Here is a 19,334-nt window from a genome sequence, read left to right as displayed (position 1 = left end):
TGCTGCTTTAGGCTGCCCTTTAATTTAAGGTTTGGTCTTTGATCTTTACGGGCCACCTACTTGCCTGGTACAAAAATCAAGATAGCTTCTGGGTTATAAAAAATCAACTTATGGAATACCAAGTGACCAGTTTAGAGTGTTTATCACTAAAAATAAAGTGTAATTATATCAGAAAATAATTTATAGGTATTTTTTTTTTTTATTACTACTTTCTGTGTCTTTAAATGTCATATATACATAAGAAGCACAGAGATGCTCTACCACATCCGTATTTTTGCCATAATAAGTTGTAATGGGGCTCAGTTCATTACCAAAGGCACCCTCTGTGTTACCCATAGCACCAATTATTTAGTAGTAGTTAGTCACATTCAACTGGACTTGTTCGGTAATCTTGAAGGTGTTTCATAGCTGACCAAACCATTTCCTTAGTTCTAATGCGTGTAGGGAAGGTACACTAGCATTTATATTCACCTTAATCCTATCACAATGGAATGTGTAAATGTTGATTGTCCAAGAGCAGGACGGGAAGGGGTTGTGAAGGCTGTGGTGCCATCCTGTCCTAGTTACATAACCCCATTGTTGGTGTCATTGTTGGGTATCTTCCTGACACCCAATAGAAATTTATAACGTGGTAAGCTCCAAAACATCTTTAGCATTACAGAACAAATCCAGCTGCATGTGACTACCTACTACTAGATGTGCCATGACCTGGATAAATGAACCATCACAGCATAATACCAATTATTTTTCTTTTAAAAGCTGATATCTGAGTCATTCCCATGGTTTACACCACATTTCTTCTGCTTACGTAGTTTATAAAACCTCAGCTGCAGTTAGCACTAAAATGTTGCCCTATTATGCCAATTGTGAAACTGAACAGGGGTGAAAAGCGTTGGTTACCTCACTTTTCATAGCGTACCTTTAAAGTTATTACTGTCATTAAAGATCTATGCGGGCTTCTGTTGTTGACCTTGCTAGGTTGGCTGGCTATTATCTTTACCCACTGGCTTCTGTATATTCTGAGTCACTTTCCTGGAACAAGTATATAGATGGGTAATGTCAATATAAAGTCAGAATCCATACCCACATACTTGTTTCAAGTTAATTTCTCATAGTATTATAGCAACAGGATCAGCATGGCAGGTGAACAAGTAGCATTTGTAGAAAGAGTAGAGAAACATTGGGCCTTAATTTTTCTCATATTTGCTTGAATCATTGAGGGCTTGTTCACACCATGAGGTTGAACTCTGCGCAGATAACATATAGGGGTTGATTTACTAAAACTGCAAAGGGCAAAATCTAGTGCAGCTCTGCATGGTAGCCAATCAGCTTCTAACTTCAGCTTGTTCAATAAAGCTTTGGCAAAAAAAAATTGCAAGCTGATTGGGTTCTATGCAGGCATGCACCAGATTTTGCCCTGTCCAGTTTTAGTAAATAAACCAGCATGTCTGTTTAGCTGCATTTTTATGCATGCCACCATACATGTATGGTGTGAGCAGGGCACATAGAAAAGTATGGTTTTCTACGTGCCCTGTTTAGGTCACTCATGTGCGCAGTTCATCAGATGAACGAGTCCTGACTGTAAACTTCATTATACACACTTGTAATGGCCTCACTGGGAGGGGTGTTTTAGAGATGGGTACCATAAAGGGTAAATCATGACTCAAGGTTCCCTAAGACTGTGTGTTAATAGCTTATATCTAGTGGGAGACAGCAATTTTAAAGTCAACCCCCAAGAAATGAAAGTAGACCAGCAAAGGAGGAGCCACAAACTTTCTGCTTGCGCTTTTCAATCCTTGTGTGCCTTGGGGGCTCCCCAAACCTGTACAAATGTTTCATGATCTCCTCAATTTTTCTCTAACTCGGTCATCTGGCCCAATCCCCAGCATCCCATAGTGCTATAGGACACCTTTCAGTTGGTCCCCAGACCTGGACACATGCTTCCTAAAATCCTCAACTTTACTGTAACTTGGATGACTGGCCCATTCCCCAGCATCCCACAGTGCAATAAGGTTCCTCTCAATTGGCAAATCGGCTACTGTGTTGCTTTGTGGGACACAGAAGGAGACTATAGCTCTAATTTGGATCCAGGGGCTTGTGTTGCTCGCTTTGCTGAGCTGGTGTTAGTTTATAGGTTTGTATAGCAAAGCTTTGTACATACTGTGGGTTCATAACCAACATCCACCCTAACCATTTTCTCAATTTTCCTAGTGAATAGATAGATTGCATTTTCATGAATGTTAGCTCTTTCACTTTAAAAAGGACCTGACGCTTTTCAAAAATGTTTTAATGTTTTACGAAGGGAAAGAATATTTCTGATATCGATTAATTGCTAAAAAAAAAATAGCTATTTTCCAAGCTATGTCCTTCCATAGGAACAGTTGGCCTGACCCTAAGTTGAGAGTCATGTTCTTAATGTCCATTTAGGACATCCCTCCAAGATAAGAGGGCTAAGTATATGCATAGTTTACTTGGTTTCTTCTAATCACCCTCATCCGTCCTTACAAAGCCATCTCTTTAAGTTCTGCCATTGTCTTTTACCTGATATCATTTTTCCAAAGTTTACTCACAGAATAAGAGAAAAATGTCAATAAGAGAAGTAGTGGAAATGGAAAAACACCTTTCCAACTGTTGCTTGAACATTGTGCTTCTGGCTCTTACCTCTGGCTGGGGTTTATATTGGGATCCATCTGTCATGGTGGACATTAGTGAAATAGGAGCCAAGCTGGGCATTTAATTTACTTGTCTCTAAAAAAAGAAATTATGTAGATAAGAAGTATACAGGAAGCATGTTGTAAAATGGACACCGTAGCCCCTCTCTTGGTCACGAATCAAGCCAATTGTTCCAATGGAAGGAGAAAGCTCTTAAAATTAGAAATGTCACAAGTTACTTAAGCTTGATGTAAGCTCATACAATGGTGACAGGTCCTCTTTAAAAAGCCCTTTCATGCTTTCTGGGTTTGGTTTCTTTTCTAACATTTGCATGGAATGCTGTTTTGACTTGCAGTGCAACCTGTTCTGAAAAAAAATATACATTTATTTATATATATATATATTGCATTTTAAACCCAGGGGACTAGCAGGTTTTATTTTTTTGCATGTGCTTTCCCCTAGACTCTGGCTGCTCTAACAAGAAATTCAATAAATCTGCTTCCAAACCATCTTGCACAAGCTTTGCATGTCCAATCTGGGCCTGAGGAGATTAACAAGCGAATAGAGCACACCATCGACTTGCGGAGTGGAGATAAGTTGAGAAGAGAGCATATCAAGCCTTTCTCACTGATGTTTAAAGATTCCAGCCTGGAGCACAAGGTAGCCGGGGCTCTGCTGACTCACTTCCATGTTCATCATTGTTTCAAATGTCCTTGTGTTGGTGGAGGTGCATGTGTGTTATCATCATGCTGTAAATGAGGGTAGAGAAGGAAGTTCTGAAGGTTTAGCTATGAAGGTTTTTGTACACCGTTTCCCAAGGATGTGGTGGTATTGTAATGCATTGTGTTAGCCATTGATTAACATGGAAAGATTGGAGTTTTATGCAAAACTCTTTATTAGCTAACTTAAATTGTATGTTAAAACAAAACTTTTTTTTTTTTCAATAAGCCCCTGTCAAGTTTTCATTCCTGTCTATGCCCTAATTAAGATAATCAACCTCTCTATTTGTCCTGGTGCCCAAATAAAAAAAAAATATGTATAGGAATTAAAGATGCAATATACAATTGTATAAGAAACCTATCATGTTGTTTCAAAGCTTTCACATTTAATAACTAATGTTACCCAACAATAGGTATCACTTAAGCACCAAACTTTCCCCAAGTATTCAGTACATTTCGGCGTGGATTCAAAGAGATTACCAAATAAAAATGTGTAAAAGTTGAGTAAAGATGCACTTTCCCCATGGGTAGTTACGATAGTGCATACATTTTTTTTTCTCATTGTTTGAAGTGATGGGTGTCAAGCAGTGTTGACAGGAGGTGGGGCTTAGTTGGAAAGGCAAGGGCTTAGATGGAACAGGTGCTTATTATGTGTGTTGGCCAGGCTTGCTTTACTACTAGGACCTAAGTGTTGTAAGACCATTCATGTAGTTGTGGTTACACCAGTCTGTGTTGGAAGACCATGTGAGTTAACGTTGACTTCTTCACAGTTTTATTGTCTCCCTCAATAATTGCTTCTTCTTATATTTCCTGTATTTAGTTAGTGAGAGCATTATGCAGCGTAATACAAAATGTATTGCCCTCATCACATTAGTTCCTACCCTGAAGTGAAATGCAATCTAACATGGGTAAAACATTCTAGAGACATTTTGGTGCAGTAGGAATTCCACCCCCCTCCCCCCCCCATAATGTTTTTGGAGGACACAAGAAAACTCAAGAGAATCCATACAGAACAAGGGAGAGCATACAAACTTGAACCCAAGTGATCCCAACAGCTGAAAGGGTTCTTGCTGATGTGGATAAATTGGTAAAGATGACCTTAGATATTAGTTGACCATTATCTAATCTCGCTGCTCAAACACAGAACTAAGGTTAGGCTACAAAGGTTCTTCATGGGTGGATACTCGTAAAAAAGGCAAATAATAGTGGATGACCATTTCCCAATCTGGCTGTTTTGGCTTAGTTGGGTGACAGTATCATGTCTGTTTGTGTCTAAAGATTGCATGGGTCTAAGGTCTTGAGGTAAAAAGACAAACAAAGAGGTTAGAAATCTTTGTCTAGTGTTCTTACCCACAATAAGAAAGCCTTGCAGGCGTTTATATCTTTATCCTTTTTCCCTGTTCCATTCCATATATAAAAGGTGTACAAAGGAGATATTTTTATGCCTGAAGCTGTACCATAAGACATCTTCAGACAGTTGGATAGAGCTTGCATATCCATCCTGTTAATGTTTACCTAGCCGTTGGCTTTTTCTGTCACTTGGTGATACAGATTCTTTCAGCTGAATTCCCAAGACTGTATAAGCCATTGTAGCCATTATGGGAGGGTTTTCTGTTGGAGTTCTCATTTATTTAACCTACTGTAAGCTGCTGGAGTAAATCTTGGAGGCTGATAGGGAAAGGCTGGGACCACTGCGGTGGAGATACAGGTGCTAAAGACAAGCAAGTCAGCTGGTGATTCACTTCTGGTGTTTTAGTTTACGGCTAAATCAAGGTCTATTTTAAGCTCCACGCCCATCCTGTTTGCACTGAACCACTAAGAAGATTAGGTTACTAGAGAGGTGTAACAAGCATAGTTGTAGCTCTTGTAAAAAGAGAGCTGCAGAGCAAAAACAAGAGACAGAAAATGATATATTATCATTTATATTTTCATTTAGTTTTTGTACTGACCTTTAGCATCCCAGAATATTGTTGCAAGTAATATGTGACACCTAACTTTCCTTCCAATGCTGCCAGGGTAATATACATATTGAGAGAGTGTGTGGAGGTTGAAGCTTACAAATGAACAGAGCATGGTTTAGCAAAATATATCCAAAAACCTTCATAACTAAAGAAAGGAGGACAATGCCCGACCTTGCCTACTCTTCTGAGAAAGACTTTGGGCACATGGGCATTCCCCTTCATTCCCTATGTGTGAGCTATGGTGGCTTTTGATGTCCTCCAGCTGAACCCCTTATGATGTCCTTCAGTTAACATCCCATCATCCAGCTGTGGAGGGCTGTCTTAATTTATTACAATAAGGAAGGAGTGGATCCTGGTTGTCAAAGCGAGTATGTGTTTTTTCAAATATGAGCCATCTGAGGAAGAGCTTAGTTAGTGGTGGGGCTTAAAGCTGAATTCCGGACAAAAAAAAAGTTGTCCCATGCAGTGGGGCTATGCCCTCACCCATGGGTCAACTGCTCGTTTTTGTCTAGGGGATTGGAGAACAGAGATACTTACCTAATCCTCCGATCCTCCCACACAAGACTGCTCCCTGTGGCTCCTGAAACCCTCCCTTTCCCCACAGTCTTGTGTAGTGGAGTGTTCCTGACATCATCATGCCCATAGACATGCTCTGGATGTGAGGATGTCAGAAAAGGTCCACCGCTGGATCGTGGGGAGCTCCATTTGCAGACGGAGCAGAGGACCGGGTAAGTATAAGCGTTCTCCAATCTCCTAGACAGAAATGAGCAGTTGACACAACCCCACTGCGTGGGAAAACTTTTTTTTTTTTGCCTGTAGTTGGGCCTTAAAAAATATTATTTTATTTTTATTTTAATATTGAAAGTTATACTCGCTGCTGTTCAATTGGACCTACAGGGTAGAAAGCTAGAAACATCTATGTGGCATATGTGGCAAATATCTACTTATTTTAGGTATTGTTAAATAGAAGTCCCCTATTTAAATGTCCTCATCGGTTAAAGTATACCTGTAGCCCAAGCTTTTATTGTTAAGTTTTGCAAAGAAAAGGGTTAGCACCCATGTCAAGTTTTTATTGCTGTCTGTGCCCCCACTAGGGAGCTTCACCCTCTCTCTATTTGTCTTGATGGTCATTATAACCAGAACAAAAGGTGATGTGAAAAATCAAACTTTTACAGTTATCATCAGAGAAGGTGAAGGCAACTCTTTCAATAGGTAGACATGTTTGTGCAACATTTCTAAGAGGGGGAAATTCCTCAGTTTGTAGAGGTTTCCTCTCACCTCCTGTTTCATCTTGAGGGCAGAACGTAATGAAAAAACTCTCCAACAGGACACAGAATTAAAAAAGCTGGGTTTTTTTCTTCCCTACGCTATCCAGAACTAAAAGGGTTTTAGCTATACATACACTTTAATAGCTGAAGGGTTCCGCACCTCTTACATGCCCCTTTAAAGTAACAATTCTCTTGTCCCTTTTGTTCTTTTCATTGCTCTGTGAATTAGATTCTGGCCAATAAACTACAGCAATTGCTTTGTAGAAACATTAATTCTCCCGCTCTACAAGACTCTGGTCTGGCCGCACCTAGAGTATGCTGTCCAGTTCTGGGCACCAGTCCTCAGGAAGGATGTACTGGAAATGGAGCGAGTACAAAGAAGGGCATCAAATCTAATAAAGGGTCTGGAGGATATTAGTTATGAGGAAAGGTTGTGAGCATTAAACATATTCTCTCTGGAGAAGAGACGCTTGAGAGGGGATATGATTTCAATGTATAAATACCGTATTGGTGACCCCACAATAGGGATAAAACTTTTTCGCGGAAGGGAGTTTAACAAGACTTGTGGCCACTCATTAAAATTAGAAGAAAAGAGGTTTAACCTTAAACTACGTAGAGGGTTCTTTACTGTAAGAGCGGCAAGGATGTGGAATTCCCTTCCACAGGTGGTGGTCTCAGCGGGGGGGAGCATCGATAGTTTCAAGAAACTATTAGATAAGCACCTGAACGACCACAACATACAGGGATATACAATGTAATACTGACATATAATCACACACATAGGTTGGACCTGATGGACTTGTGTCTTTTTTCGACCTCACCTACTATGTAACTATGTAATTACACTTTATGGCTGTCCCAGCATGCCAAATTTTATTAGCATGGGCCAATCTCTACATAATCTGTCATTGGAGGTCTGTGTCCTGAGAATCCCAGAGGAGCTCTGAACAAGCACAGGATTTGTAATGGAACTACACTACAGCACCAGTGGACGAAACAATAACGAGCAAATCCCTAATGCTGCATTGACGTTATAAATTACGTGTTGGCAGGGTGTGGCTCAATATTTGTAGCTTCCACTGGTGTATGAAAACTGATGAGGCCCCAAATGAGCTTTGAGCCTGCAGCTGGTTCTGTGGGGCTGCTCAATGGGGCAGTGGCAATGTCAGAAGGGGATGTCATGAAAAATTCACTTCTATAAAGTTACTGAATGTTAACCTTGCACTTGAGGGTACTTCAATTAGAAACACTAACACTGGTATATTCTGGGAGTGAAGTGGAGTTTTCGACCTGTTTTTTTTTTTTTTAACCATCAAGTATGGGAGGGTTTGCTGGGAAAAAGACGAGGGGGAATTAGCCAATGCTTCAGTTTAGGCAAATTCACCCATCCATCCATGTCACCGTGATTTTTTTTTGTTGGTTAATCACTTTGAAAAACACCCCCATTATTTATGACCATAGCCATTTTGAGTAAAGACAGATAATTAATTCATGTAGCATTTGCTTCCTGAAATCCATCTGCCCTTAGCTCATGCCCTTAGAAAAGAAAATAGCCGAAAACAATATCCCAACATTCCACCAAAAATAGCCCAACAAGATTTAAACAGAAGAAAAAATATGCGGCCTCACTGGCCTGGGCTTTTTTTCCCTGCATATCTACCTTTGAGCTGGGAGCACGCCGCACGGCCTCACCGAGAGCCCTGGGCTCCGTTTAACCGATCAGGACCCGGAACATCCGATTCCGGGTCACCTGATCGCTGTAATAGGCTCCGATTGGCTATCACAGTGATCAGTCACTGTGAAGCCCACCTCCGTGTTTTCTGCATCTGTGAATGGATGAGAAAGATACATTCTGTCCTTGCAGAGAGAGGGAAAAAAAAGTGTGTGTAGGAAAAAAAACAATAATAATAATAATTCAAAATTTTTTTTTTAAATAATACCTAGATTTAGGTTTGATCTAGGTCAGTGCCAGGGTTAGTGTCTGGGTCAAAGGTCAGGGTCAGTATTTTTTGGGACATTCCTTTTTTTTCTATTAGTATCAGTGTCAGTCAGTGTCAGTGTGTTTTAGAATAGGATAAAAAAAAAATTGTGCACTATTGTTTCTGGGCTTTACTATGGGTACAAACTAACATACATAAAGTATGTGCGGTGGTCAGGAGCAAAAGAATTTATTTTGGGCTGCTCTTTGGTGGTAAGTTATGGTAGTAGCAAGAAATATACTGCTAAATTAAAAATATTAATACTTTTTATTTACTACTTTGGGCCAGTTTTCCTTTGATTAAAAAAAAAATAATCAGGAGATATCCATTATCATTTACCACCAAATGAAAGCCCAATTTGTCCTGAAAAAAACAAGGTATAATCCACCTGGATGCACGTAGTAGTTATGATATATAAGGGTTTACTAACATATACATATAAGATATACTAACTAATGTCAAAGTTGCAAAATTGGGTAAAGACATTAAGATGATTTGTTTTACCCTTAGGCGGGAAGGGGTTAAAATAGCCTAAAACAAATCAACCAGAAGAGAAAATATCTTAACCGCTAGCCGACCAGCCGCCGCAGTCATACTGCGGCAGGTTGGCACGGCTGCGCAAACCGCCGTAGGTATACGTCTCTCCTTTAAGATGATCTAGCAGGTGCGCGCACGCCCGCTGCATGTCCCAGGAGCCTATGCGCGTGCCCGGCGGGCACGATGTCCGCCAGGCACCCGCGATCTCCCGTGACAGAGCAGGAACGTGGATCTGTGAGTGTAAACTCACAGATCCACATCTTGTCAGGGGAGAAGAGACAGATCGTGCGTTCCTTGTATATAGGAACACCGATTGGTCTCCTCCTGCCAGTGACATTTATACAGTAATCAGTGGCTATTTTTAGCTCTGATTGCTGTATAAATGTCAATGGTCCCAAAAAAGTTTCCGATCTGTCCGCTGCAATGTCACAGCCCTAATAAAAATCGCAGATCGCTGCCATTACTAGTAAAAAATAATAATAATAAAAATGCCATAAATCTATCCCCTATTTTGCAGATGCTTTAACTTTTGCGCAAACCAATCAATATACGTTTATTGCTATTTTTTTTTTACCAAAAATATGTAGAAGAATACATATCGGCCTAAACTGATGAAAAAATTTGTTTGTTTTTTTTATTTATTTTTGTTGACATTTTTTTAGCAATAAGTACAAAATATTGTGTTTTTTTCAAAATTGACACTTTTTTTCTGTTTATAGCGCAAAAAATTAAAACCGCAGAGGTGATCAAATACCACCAAAAGAAAGCTCTATTTGTGAGGAAAAAGGGACATCAATTTTGTTTGTGTACAACGTCGCACAACCGCGCCATTGTCAGTTAAAGCGACGCAGTGCCGCATCACAAACAATGTCCTGGTCAGGAAGGGGGCAAATCCTTCTGGGGCTGAAGTGGTTAAGACCATTTAATTTTGCACCATTCACCCACCAGCCACAGCTTTATATATTACTCAAACAACTCTAAAAAGAATAAGCCTAATGTTGGTTACTTCACACAAAAGTAATGTACAGGCAGTTTTGCTGAATGAAAAGCTATGCAAATCATTTTATGACTGGACCCCTTAGTGTGTGCTTTCATGTAATAGTAATCTGGGCAGCTCTATAACCACCTGATCACTTTTGCAGTACCAATGTGATAACAATAACGTTGAATAAAAATAAATAAATAAATAAATAAAATAATAAAATAAATAAAATTCATAATATAATAATAATAATAAACAAAAAATAAATAAAAAGTGTTATATACTAAATAAATAACTGTAAAATGTTCTTTGCAAGCCCATTGTCCTATTAACACACACACACACAAATGGAAATGCATGCTAATGTATGTAGAAAGTGGTTCAGCCTTTATGTGGTCACTATACTGAATATCATCACCCTAAAATAATCAGATTTTAAAATGATGACCCTCTTCTGCCAAGCCATTTTCACAACAGTAGTCTGCTGGAAAACTGTATATGATTTTCATGGCTCCGTCCCCGTCTTCTTACTAAGACGAAACAGCCATTAGGATCAGTGCCCTGTAGTGCTACAGGAGGAAGCGCCGTCTTTCTCTCAAGGGCCATACATGCACAATGTGCCTTCTCTCCTGTTGGCTTGGATGAGCTCATAAGCTGTGAATAGGCGAGAGAGGGCATGCTGTGCCTGGGAAAAAGAATGGTGCTACTTCCTGTAGAGCTAGGGGCCACCTATCCCAAGTTTTGGGCACCATTTTTTTGCCATTCCACGGGCGCATGCAGTTTTAAGTTATTAATTGATGCAACCTAATATTTCATATTTTACCAAAAAAATGGGTATTATATTCTGTTTGTGTGCCCTAAAATAATATTTAGTGTATTTGTTACTGGAAATATATATTTGAACAGTTGTACAAATATTGTGCAACATAAAAAATTGCAACTGCCACCATTTTATTCTACATGGCCTCTGTTTTCAGTAAATGTATAACTGTTTTACAAATACCGTACTGGTGACCCCACAATAGGGATAAAACTTTTTCGCGGAAGGGAGTTTAATAAGACTCATGGGCACTCATTAAAATTAGAAGAAAGAGGTTTAACCTTAAACTACGTAGAGGCTTCTTTACTGTAAGATAGGTAAGGATGTGGAATTCCCTTCCACAAGCGGTGGTCTCGACTAGGGGCATCGATAGTTTCAAGAAACTATTAGATAAGCACCTGAACGACCGCAACATACAGGGATATACAATGCAATACTGACATATAATCACACACATAGGTTGGACTTGATGGACTTGTGTCTTTTTTCGACCTCACCTACTATGTAACTATGTTTTGGGGGTTTTAGGTTATTTTATTTGTTGTGGGGGGTTTTTTAGCAAAAAAAAAAAAAAAAAAGCAGATTTTAATATGTGTGCAAAAAAATGGAAAAATTGCTCCCAACATGAAGTGGTTAAAGACCAGTCATTGCTCAAATACCAACCAGATTGAAAAGTATGAAAATTGCTAATTCGTTTTATTGATTTTTTTTTCGAAACCGGTGTATAAGGGATTGTCCTGGGAATATAACATAAGCAAAACCTAAGGAGCTGTCCCTTGTGCTGAAATCATCTAGAACTCTCTGTTATAACATTATTGAGTTGATTTACCAAAGGGAAATCGGCTATTCACTTTACAAAGAATTTCTCCTAAGCTTAGCGAATGAGGACAAGCTCTGCTGATTTCCATCATGATAAAGAAAAAACTAATGCAAAAGAAATTTTAACTTTTTTTAATTATTTCTTGTATATGATTGGATGATGGAAATCATTCAATCATATACCAGAAATAATAAAAAAAAAAGTTGAAATTTCTCTTGCATTGTTTTTTCTTTGCAAAGGGTATTTTCACCATGTACACTGAACTAAGTGAAAATTCCCTTGCAATGCAAAACAGCCCATTTGCCTTTAGAAAATCAAGCCCCATTACTTAGAGCATTTAATCCAATACAGCAGGCACTAAAATTCCCAGCATGACCTGACTAAATTTCGCTGGAAGTTTATGCTGAGCATTTAATTCCAAAACAGCCCTAGGGCAACACTTTTTTTTTTTTTTTTACCTTTGCGCCAGTAATTACAGTAATCCTTTGAATGTACCTTAGATCACTACTTTGCAAATTAGTGTCAGGGGAGCAAAGCCCTGAAGATCACCTACAAACAATTAGCAGTTGCGTCACCGAGTGGTTTGTGCCTGGAAATACTTACCTAATGACTACTATGAAAAATACTGTATTCCAGTATCTGATTAATAGTTGTAACAATGATATTCTGAATTGTATTTCCATTTTATATTTAACGTGCTTTATATGTATAACTACCGTATTTATCGGTGTATAACACGCACCCCAATTTAGGAGGGAATTTTAAGGAAAAAAAACTTTTAGGAGAGAAGTTGAAGGGAAAAAAACTTACATTTAAATGCCCATCATTGCAGCCTTCTCAGTGCAGCCTTCTCAATGCAGCCATGTCAGTGCAGCCTTCCCCAGTGCAGCCTTCCCCAGTGCAGAATTGTCAGTGCAGCCTTGCCCCAGTGCAGCCTTGTTAGTGCAGCCTTGTCAGTGCAGCCTTCCCCAGTGCAGCCTTCCCCAGTGCAGAATTGTCAGTGCAGCCTTCCCCAGTGCAGCCTTGTCAGTGCAGCCTTCCCCAGTGCAGCCTTCCCCAGTGCAGAATTGTCAGTGCAGCCTTCCCCAGTGCAGCCTTGTCAGTGCAGCCTTCCCCAGTGCAGCCTTCCCCAGTGCAGAATTGTCAGTGCAGCCTTGCCCCAGTGCAGCCTTGTTAGTGCAGCCTTGTCAGTGCAGCCTTCCCCAGTGCAGCCTTCCCCAGTGATCCCCTGCCATCCTGGGCTTCAAAATCGCCGACTGCGATTTGAAAATGGCGCCGCCGGCGCCGAAATACACAGAGCCGGTCCTCGGCTCTTCTCGGCGGCTCTCGTTCACTTTCGGCTCCACTCGTAGTCCCACCCGGGATGGGCGTGACTGTGAGCGGAGCTATCCGAACCTAGCCGAGTACACTCGGCTAGGTTCGGGCGGCGTCGAGTGAAGCCGAAAGTGGCCGAGAAGAGCCGAGGACCGGTGTCTTGCCGAGAAAGTTCCCTCGGCGGATAAGTTCCCCCCTGTACTGCGCAGGCGCAGCGCCTGCGCAGTACCAGCTACTAGCAGCCGCCGGAGATAGCTGAACGACAAAATCCACAATCAGCTGTACACGGCGCCTGCGCTCTGGGTCCAGGTTCCTTCCCCACCATCCAAGTGGACCTAGAGGGGGAATCTAAAAGAGCCGAGCGAAACAAGGCCGTGCCCGAAGCGTGGCGAGTGAAGCGAGCCCGCGAGGGGCCCTCTTACAGGCGCCGTGTACAGCTGATTTTCAGCTATTCCGCTTCGGCTATTTCCGCCGGATCCTACTGCGCAGGCGCAGGGGGGAACTTAGTCGCCGAGCTGAACTTTCTCGGCAGAACACCGGCTCCGTGTATTTTGGCGCCGGCGGCGCCATTTTCAAATCGCGGTCAGCGATTTTTTAGATCTGTCAGCGGGGGATCGCAGGGGATCGGCGTATAACCCGCAATTTTCCCCTGATTTTAAGGGGAAAAAAGTGTGTGTTATACGCCGATAAATACGGTATATATAATACAAAAAAACTATATATATAAAAGCAACTCATCTACACAAAAAGGCAGCTTGGGTTTTTAGCCTAATGGACCCCAGGATGTTTCTAGTTCTTGGGCCCCCTCGCCAGCATAATTGTATCATGCATAAGGGTTAGTATACACTTTTTTTTTTTTTTTTTGCTTCTGACGTAGTTTATTCTGTTCAAATGCCTGCAACATTGAGGGATACTAGGCTATTTTCTACTAGATGGAGTTGATGATCATATATGTATTTATTTCTTTTGATCATCTGCTACATCTAGTACCATAATGTAAAAATGTGTAAAGTCAATCCGCGCAATTAAATATTAAAAAACAATTAATGCGACAATGAATCAATTGAAATAATAAAAAAAAAAATAACAAAGACGCTGCTATCACTCAAAGTGTTTTCACTCCATTCAAATAATCAAAAATTCATAAATAAACAGTGCTGCGCTACATAGGCCTCATGCACAATGGACGTTAAAATAGCGTTAAAAAACACCAGTAGCTTTGCGGTGAGTTTTTCGTTTTTCAACATTTTTGCAATAGCGTTTTTTAGCGTTTATTAGCATTTTTCCGCATTAGCGTTTTTTTTTTTAAATGGATGAAAAACGTTAAACGCTGGTAAGCCGCGTTTTTGAGCGTTTATCTGCGTTTTTTGTATATCGTGTAGTGAAGTAGCGCTAATATAGCGCATCAAAAAAAAAAAAAAAAAAAACAAGGAATTTCTCAGATGCTCATGGCAAATAAAAACTCATATAAAAGTGTTCAAAGTCCTAAAAGGTGTGTCCCATAATATATATCTGAGCAATAATGCAATGAAATCCAGTAAAGTGTATCACATAAATGTAAACTAAAAGTAAATTGTTTTCCAGGAGTAATTAGCATCCAAAAAAAAAACAGGTGACTCAGAGAGATGATCAGTTCCAAAGTGAAAAATATAAATATATAACCGAAGAAACAAGGGAGATAAGGACAGGTGAAAGAGTCCAAATACTAGCCTCTCACCTTATAGATAGACCCCAACAAGTCTAATGGGGCAACAGTGAACGACCAGCCTGTTGTTGAAGCTTTCCTCACAAGGTCCAAGGGATCGCTGTAACTTTTTCTCCAGTCTCCACGGTCCTTTCTTTATAGATAGACCCCAGTGGGTCTAATGGGGCAACAGTGAACGACCAGCCTGTTGTTGAAGCTTTCCTCACAAGGTCCAAGGGATCGCTCTAACTTTTTCTCCGGTCTCCATGGTCCTTTCCTTATAGATAGACCCCAGTGGGTCTAATGGGGCAACAGTGAATGACCAGCCTGTTGTTGAAGCTTTCCTCACAGCTTTCAATGGATCACTGCAACTTTTGTCCGGTCTCCACTGTCTTTTCCTAGAAGAAAGTTTTCTCCCAATCCTATAGGTGGGGCAAAAGTAAACGATCAGCCTGTTGTTAAAGCTTTCCTCACAAGGTCCAAGGGATCGCTGTAACTTTTTCTCCGGTCTCCACGGTCCTTTCCTTATAGATAGACCCCAATGGGTCTAATGGGGCAACAGTGAACGACCAGCCTGTTGTTGAAGCTTTCCTCGAGGAAAGCTTTCCTCCTCTTGGAGGAAAGCTTCAACAACAGGCTGGTCGTTCACTGTTGCCCCATTAGACCTGTTGGGGTCTATCTATAAGGTGAGAGGCTAGCACTACTGGGGGAGGATTGCAGAAAGACATGTTTACCATCTGACATCTTTATTTTGGACTCTTTCGCCTGTCCTTATCCCCCTCGTCTCTTCGGTTATTTACTCTGATTTATATTTTTCACTTTGGAACTGATCATCTCTCTGAGTCACCTGGGTTTTTTTGGATGCTGATTACTCCTGGGAAACAATTTACTTTTAGTTTAGTTTTATGTGATACACTTTACTGGATTTCATTGCATTATTGCTCAGATATAAATTATGGGATGCACCTTTTAGGACTTTGAACACTTTTATATGAGTTTATATTTGCCATGAGCATCTGAATTCCTTGTTTTTTTTTTTTTTTTTTTTGTTGACGAGGTATATTAGCACTACTTCACTATACGATACACATTTTTATAGGTGTTGGTTACACTATAGAGGTTTAGCTGCTTTTTTCATTTAGCACTTTATATGTATGCACTTTATTAATTAGCACTTTATTTGTATTGATACACTGTTGGTAGCGCATTTGTACTTTGCCATATCTATCAGCGTTTTTTGACGTTAGAGCGTTTTTACAGCTGAAAAACTCCTCTCAGAACCCACTAGTTTTAGGCCTCATGTACACTGCTGCTGGTAAACGCACGTTCAGAGGCAGTTGGATGCTTTTTTCAGCTCCCCCTGAACTCATCCAATGTTATCTTATATGTACATGTACACAGCTTCGTTTAATGTCGTTTTTAGGCAGTTGAGTTTAGAGGCCTTTTTTGGAAAGCAAAAAAAAAAAAATGAGTTCAGATGCTGAGTTTAGAGGCATTTCAAGCGCCAAACGCTTCTAAACGCGGCTAAACTCAGTAACTCATGTTTAGCCGCATTTTGTTTACAGGCGTTTTTCATTTTTGGCTATTTTGAAAAAAGAAAAAAAACTCAAACGCTCCTAAATGCAAACGCGGCTAAATGCAGCATGTAAACGTGGCAAAACACGTTTTAAACGTGGGTTACTAGCTGTCAAGTTAAATAGTTCAGGAGAGGTTGTAAAAACGTCCCGTGTACATTAAGCCTAATGCCGCGTACACACGGGCGGACTTTTCGACCGGACTGGTCCGACGGTCTATCCGACGGACTTTCGTCGGACTTCCGTAGGACTTTCCGAACAAATGGACTTGCCTACACACGATCACACCAAAGTCAGATGGATTCGTACATGATGACATACGACCGGACTAAAATAAGGAAGTTGATAGCCAGTAGCCAATAGCTGCCCTAGCGTCGGTTTTCGTCCGTCGGACTAGTGTACAGACGAGCGTATTTCTCGATAGGAACTGGGTCCAGTGGAGTTCCGACGTAAAGATTTGAAACATGTTCCAAATCTAAAGTCCGTCAGATTTTTGACCGAAAAAGTCCGCTGCAGGTCCGATGAAGCCCACACACGGTTGAATTGTCCACCGGACTCGGTCAGTCGGACCAGTCCGGTCGAAAAGTCTGCTTGTGTGTACGCGGCATTAGGGTTTTTTTTACAGCCAAAAAACACCCCAGCCAAAAACAGTTGATAACAGCCTATGTGTGCAAGGACACATAGGATAACATGATGGGGAGTTTATTGACTGTAGAAAAAAACGTCTAAAGCCAAAAACAGCAGCTGTAAAAATGTCCAAAAACGTCCAGTGTGCACAAGGCCTAAAAATATACAGTGTGCATAATGAAAACAATAAGGACATGAACTCAGTCAACATTCCACTCCATGAAACAGTGATAAATCCAATAAGTGATAACTAGAAACGATTCACCATTCTTGTGAAATAATCCAAATTAAATCGTGCTCGTGCTCTCCTCCGCCTGTGTATTAGGCTGCTCACCTCACAGTTTGACCCCTGTTTCACCAGCGGGTCAAACAATGCAGTGCCCCTCTAGGGATATCACAAGAGACTGGCGTGAAGCTGACACCGGAATTCCATAACCTCCTCTATCTGGTTGGCAAGCTCCCCGTGTGTGCAACGATCAGCATATATATAAAACAGAATGGTAAGATCTAGTGCTCTCCGTTTTAAAACCAATTTATTCCCATAAAAATCAAGTAGACATACTCACAAAAGAGGCACTGTGAGTCATGCTAGCTGTACAAGCATAGATACAAGTTAAACAGGAGGCCGCGGTGTGACATTAGCACGTGGGCCCCGCCCCCTATATGCGTATCGTCAGAGTGTTGAGCGTAGACTTCTTCAGTAGGGGTGGGGCTAGAGACGTCACTCCTCTGTTAAATAGAATCTAATGCTGTTATGACACAGGCTAATCAGCCACTAATTAACCTTCCCACTGCCTCCCCACTGCTAGGATCTCAGTGACACAGGAAAGTAAAAAAACAAACTTCATTCCAGGGGACACCCAACAACAAGGTGAAACCCCCATAGAAATGCAGACCACACTTACTATAAATATCACATTACAGCCATCTATACATAAATCAATGACTAATACAATAATTAACCCAAAAGTAACCTAACTCAAGAAAAATTTTATCTATATCCTATCTCTCTTCTCTTCTTTTCTTTGTTTTCTTTTCTGTCTTTTTCTCCACACATCTCTCATCCTTCCTTCCTACTACCTCACCCTCTTCTCTTCCTGTTTTTGTCCACACATAGTTACATAGTTAGTCTGGTTGAAACAAGACACAAGTCCATCTAGTTCAACCAATAAAAGGAAAAAAATGTCTTTATATATATATATATATATATATATATATATATATATATATATATATATATATATATATATATATATATATATATATATATATATATATATATATATTATGTACATTTAGGAAAGAATCCAGGCCTTTCTTAAAACAATCTAAACAATCTACTAAGCTGGTCAGAACCACCTCTGGAGGGAGTCTATTCCACATTTTGACAGCTCTTACTGTGAAGAAACCTTTTCGTATTTGGAGATGAAATCTCTTTTCCTCTAGACGTAAGGAGTGCCCCCTTGTCCTCTGTGATGACCTTAGAGTGAATAACTCAACACCAAGTTCACTATATGGACCACTTATGTATTTGTACATGTTGATCATATCCCCCCTTAATCTCCTCTTCTCAAGAGAGAATAAATTCAATTCCACTAATCTTTCCTCATAGCTGAGCTGCTCCATGGCTCTTATCAGTTTGGTTGCCCTTCTCTGTAGTTTCTCCGGTTCCCCGATATCCTTTTTGAGAACCGGTGCCCAAAACTGAACTGCATATTCCAGATGAGGTCTTACTAATGATTTGTACAGGGGCAAAATGATATCTCTCTCTCTGGAGTCCATACCTCTGAAGTCCATACCTGGAGTCCAAAGGACTTTGCTCGCTTTGGAAACCACAGCTTGACATTGCATGTTATTATTGAGCTTATGATCTACCAAAACCCCCAGATCCTTCTCCACTACGGATTCCCCCAGTTGTACTCCCCCTAGTATGTATGATGAATGCATATTCTTAGCCCCTAAGTGCGTAACTTTACATTTATCAACATTAAACCTCATTTGCCACACAGTTGCACATCTCTCATCCTTCATTCCTACTCCATCACCCTCCTCTCCTCTCTTCTTTCCCTCCACACATCTCTCATTCTTTCTTCTCTTCTCTTCCCTTTTGCCTCATTTGCCACACAGTTGCACATCTCTCATCCATCATTCCTACTCCATCAACCTCCTCTCCTCTCTTCTTTCCCTCCACACATCTCTCATTCTTTCTTCCTACTCTCCTCTTCTCTTCCCTTCCCGCTTTCTTTTTTGCCACGCATCTCTCATCATTTTTTCTCTTCTCTTCTCTTCTCTTCTCTTCTCTTCTCTTCTCTTCTCTTCTCTTCTCTTCTCTTCTCTTCTCTTCTCTTTTCTTCTCTTCTCTGCCCTTCCCACTTTCTTTTTCTCCACACATCTCTC

At 40.6% G+C, this 19,334-nt stretch overlaps 1 protein-coding gene across 2 annotated transcripts in view; it reads left to right on the top strand.

The window, feature by feature from the left end:
- The window catches only part of ADCY8 (adenylate cyclase 8), a 424,989-nt gene that overhangs the window by 275,444 nt on the left and 130,211 nt on the right, over window positions 1-19,334 (top strand). Inside the window, exon 8 of one of the 2 annotated variants that reach the window (XM_073632261.1) lies at window positions 3,115-3,312. The exons of the other annotated variant lie outside the window; for it this stretch is intronic. Coding sequence (XP_073488362.1) covers window positions 3,115-3,312 — 198 coding nt within the window. The remainder of the gene's footprint in view (window positions 1-3,114; window positions 3,313-19,334) is intronic. 2 annotated transcript variants of the gene reach the window in all.

This window comes from Aquarana catesbeiana, linkage group LG05 (genome assembly GCF_042186555.1).
Source record: "Aquarana catesbeiana isolate 2022-GZ linkage group LG05, ASM4218655v1, whole genome shotgun sequence".
In the NCBI taxonomy this organism is placed as follows: Eukaryota; Metazoa; Chordata; class Amphibia; order Anura; family Ranidae; genus Aquarana; species Aquarana catesbeiana.
The sequence above is the reverse complement of the archived record's forward strand: the minus strand, read 5'-3'. Positions and strand labels throughout refer to the sequence as shown.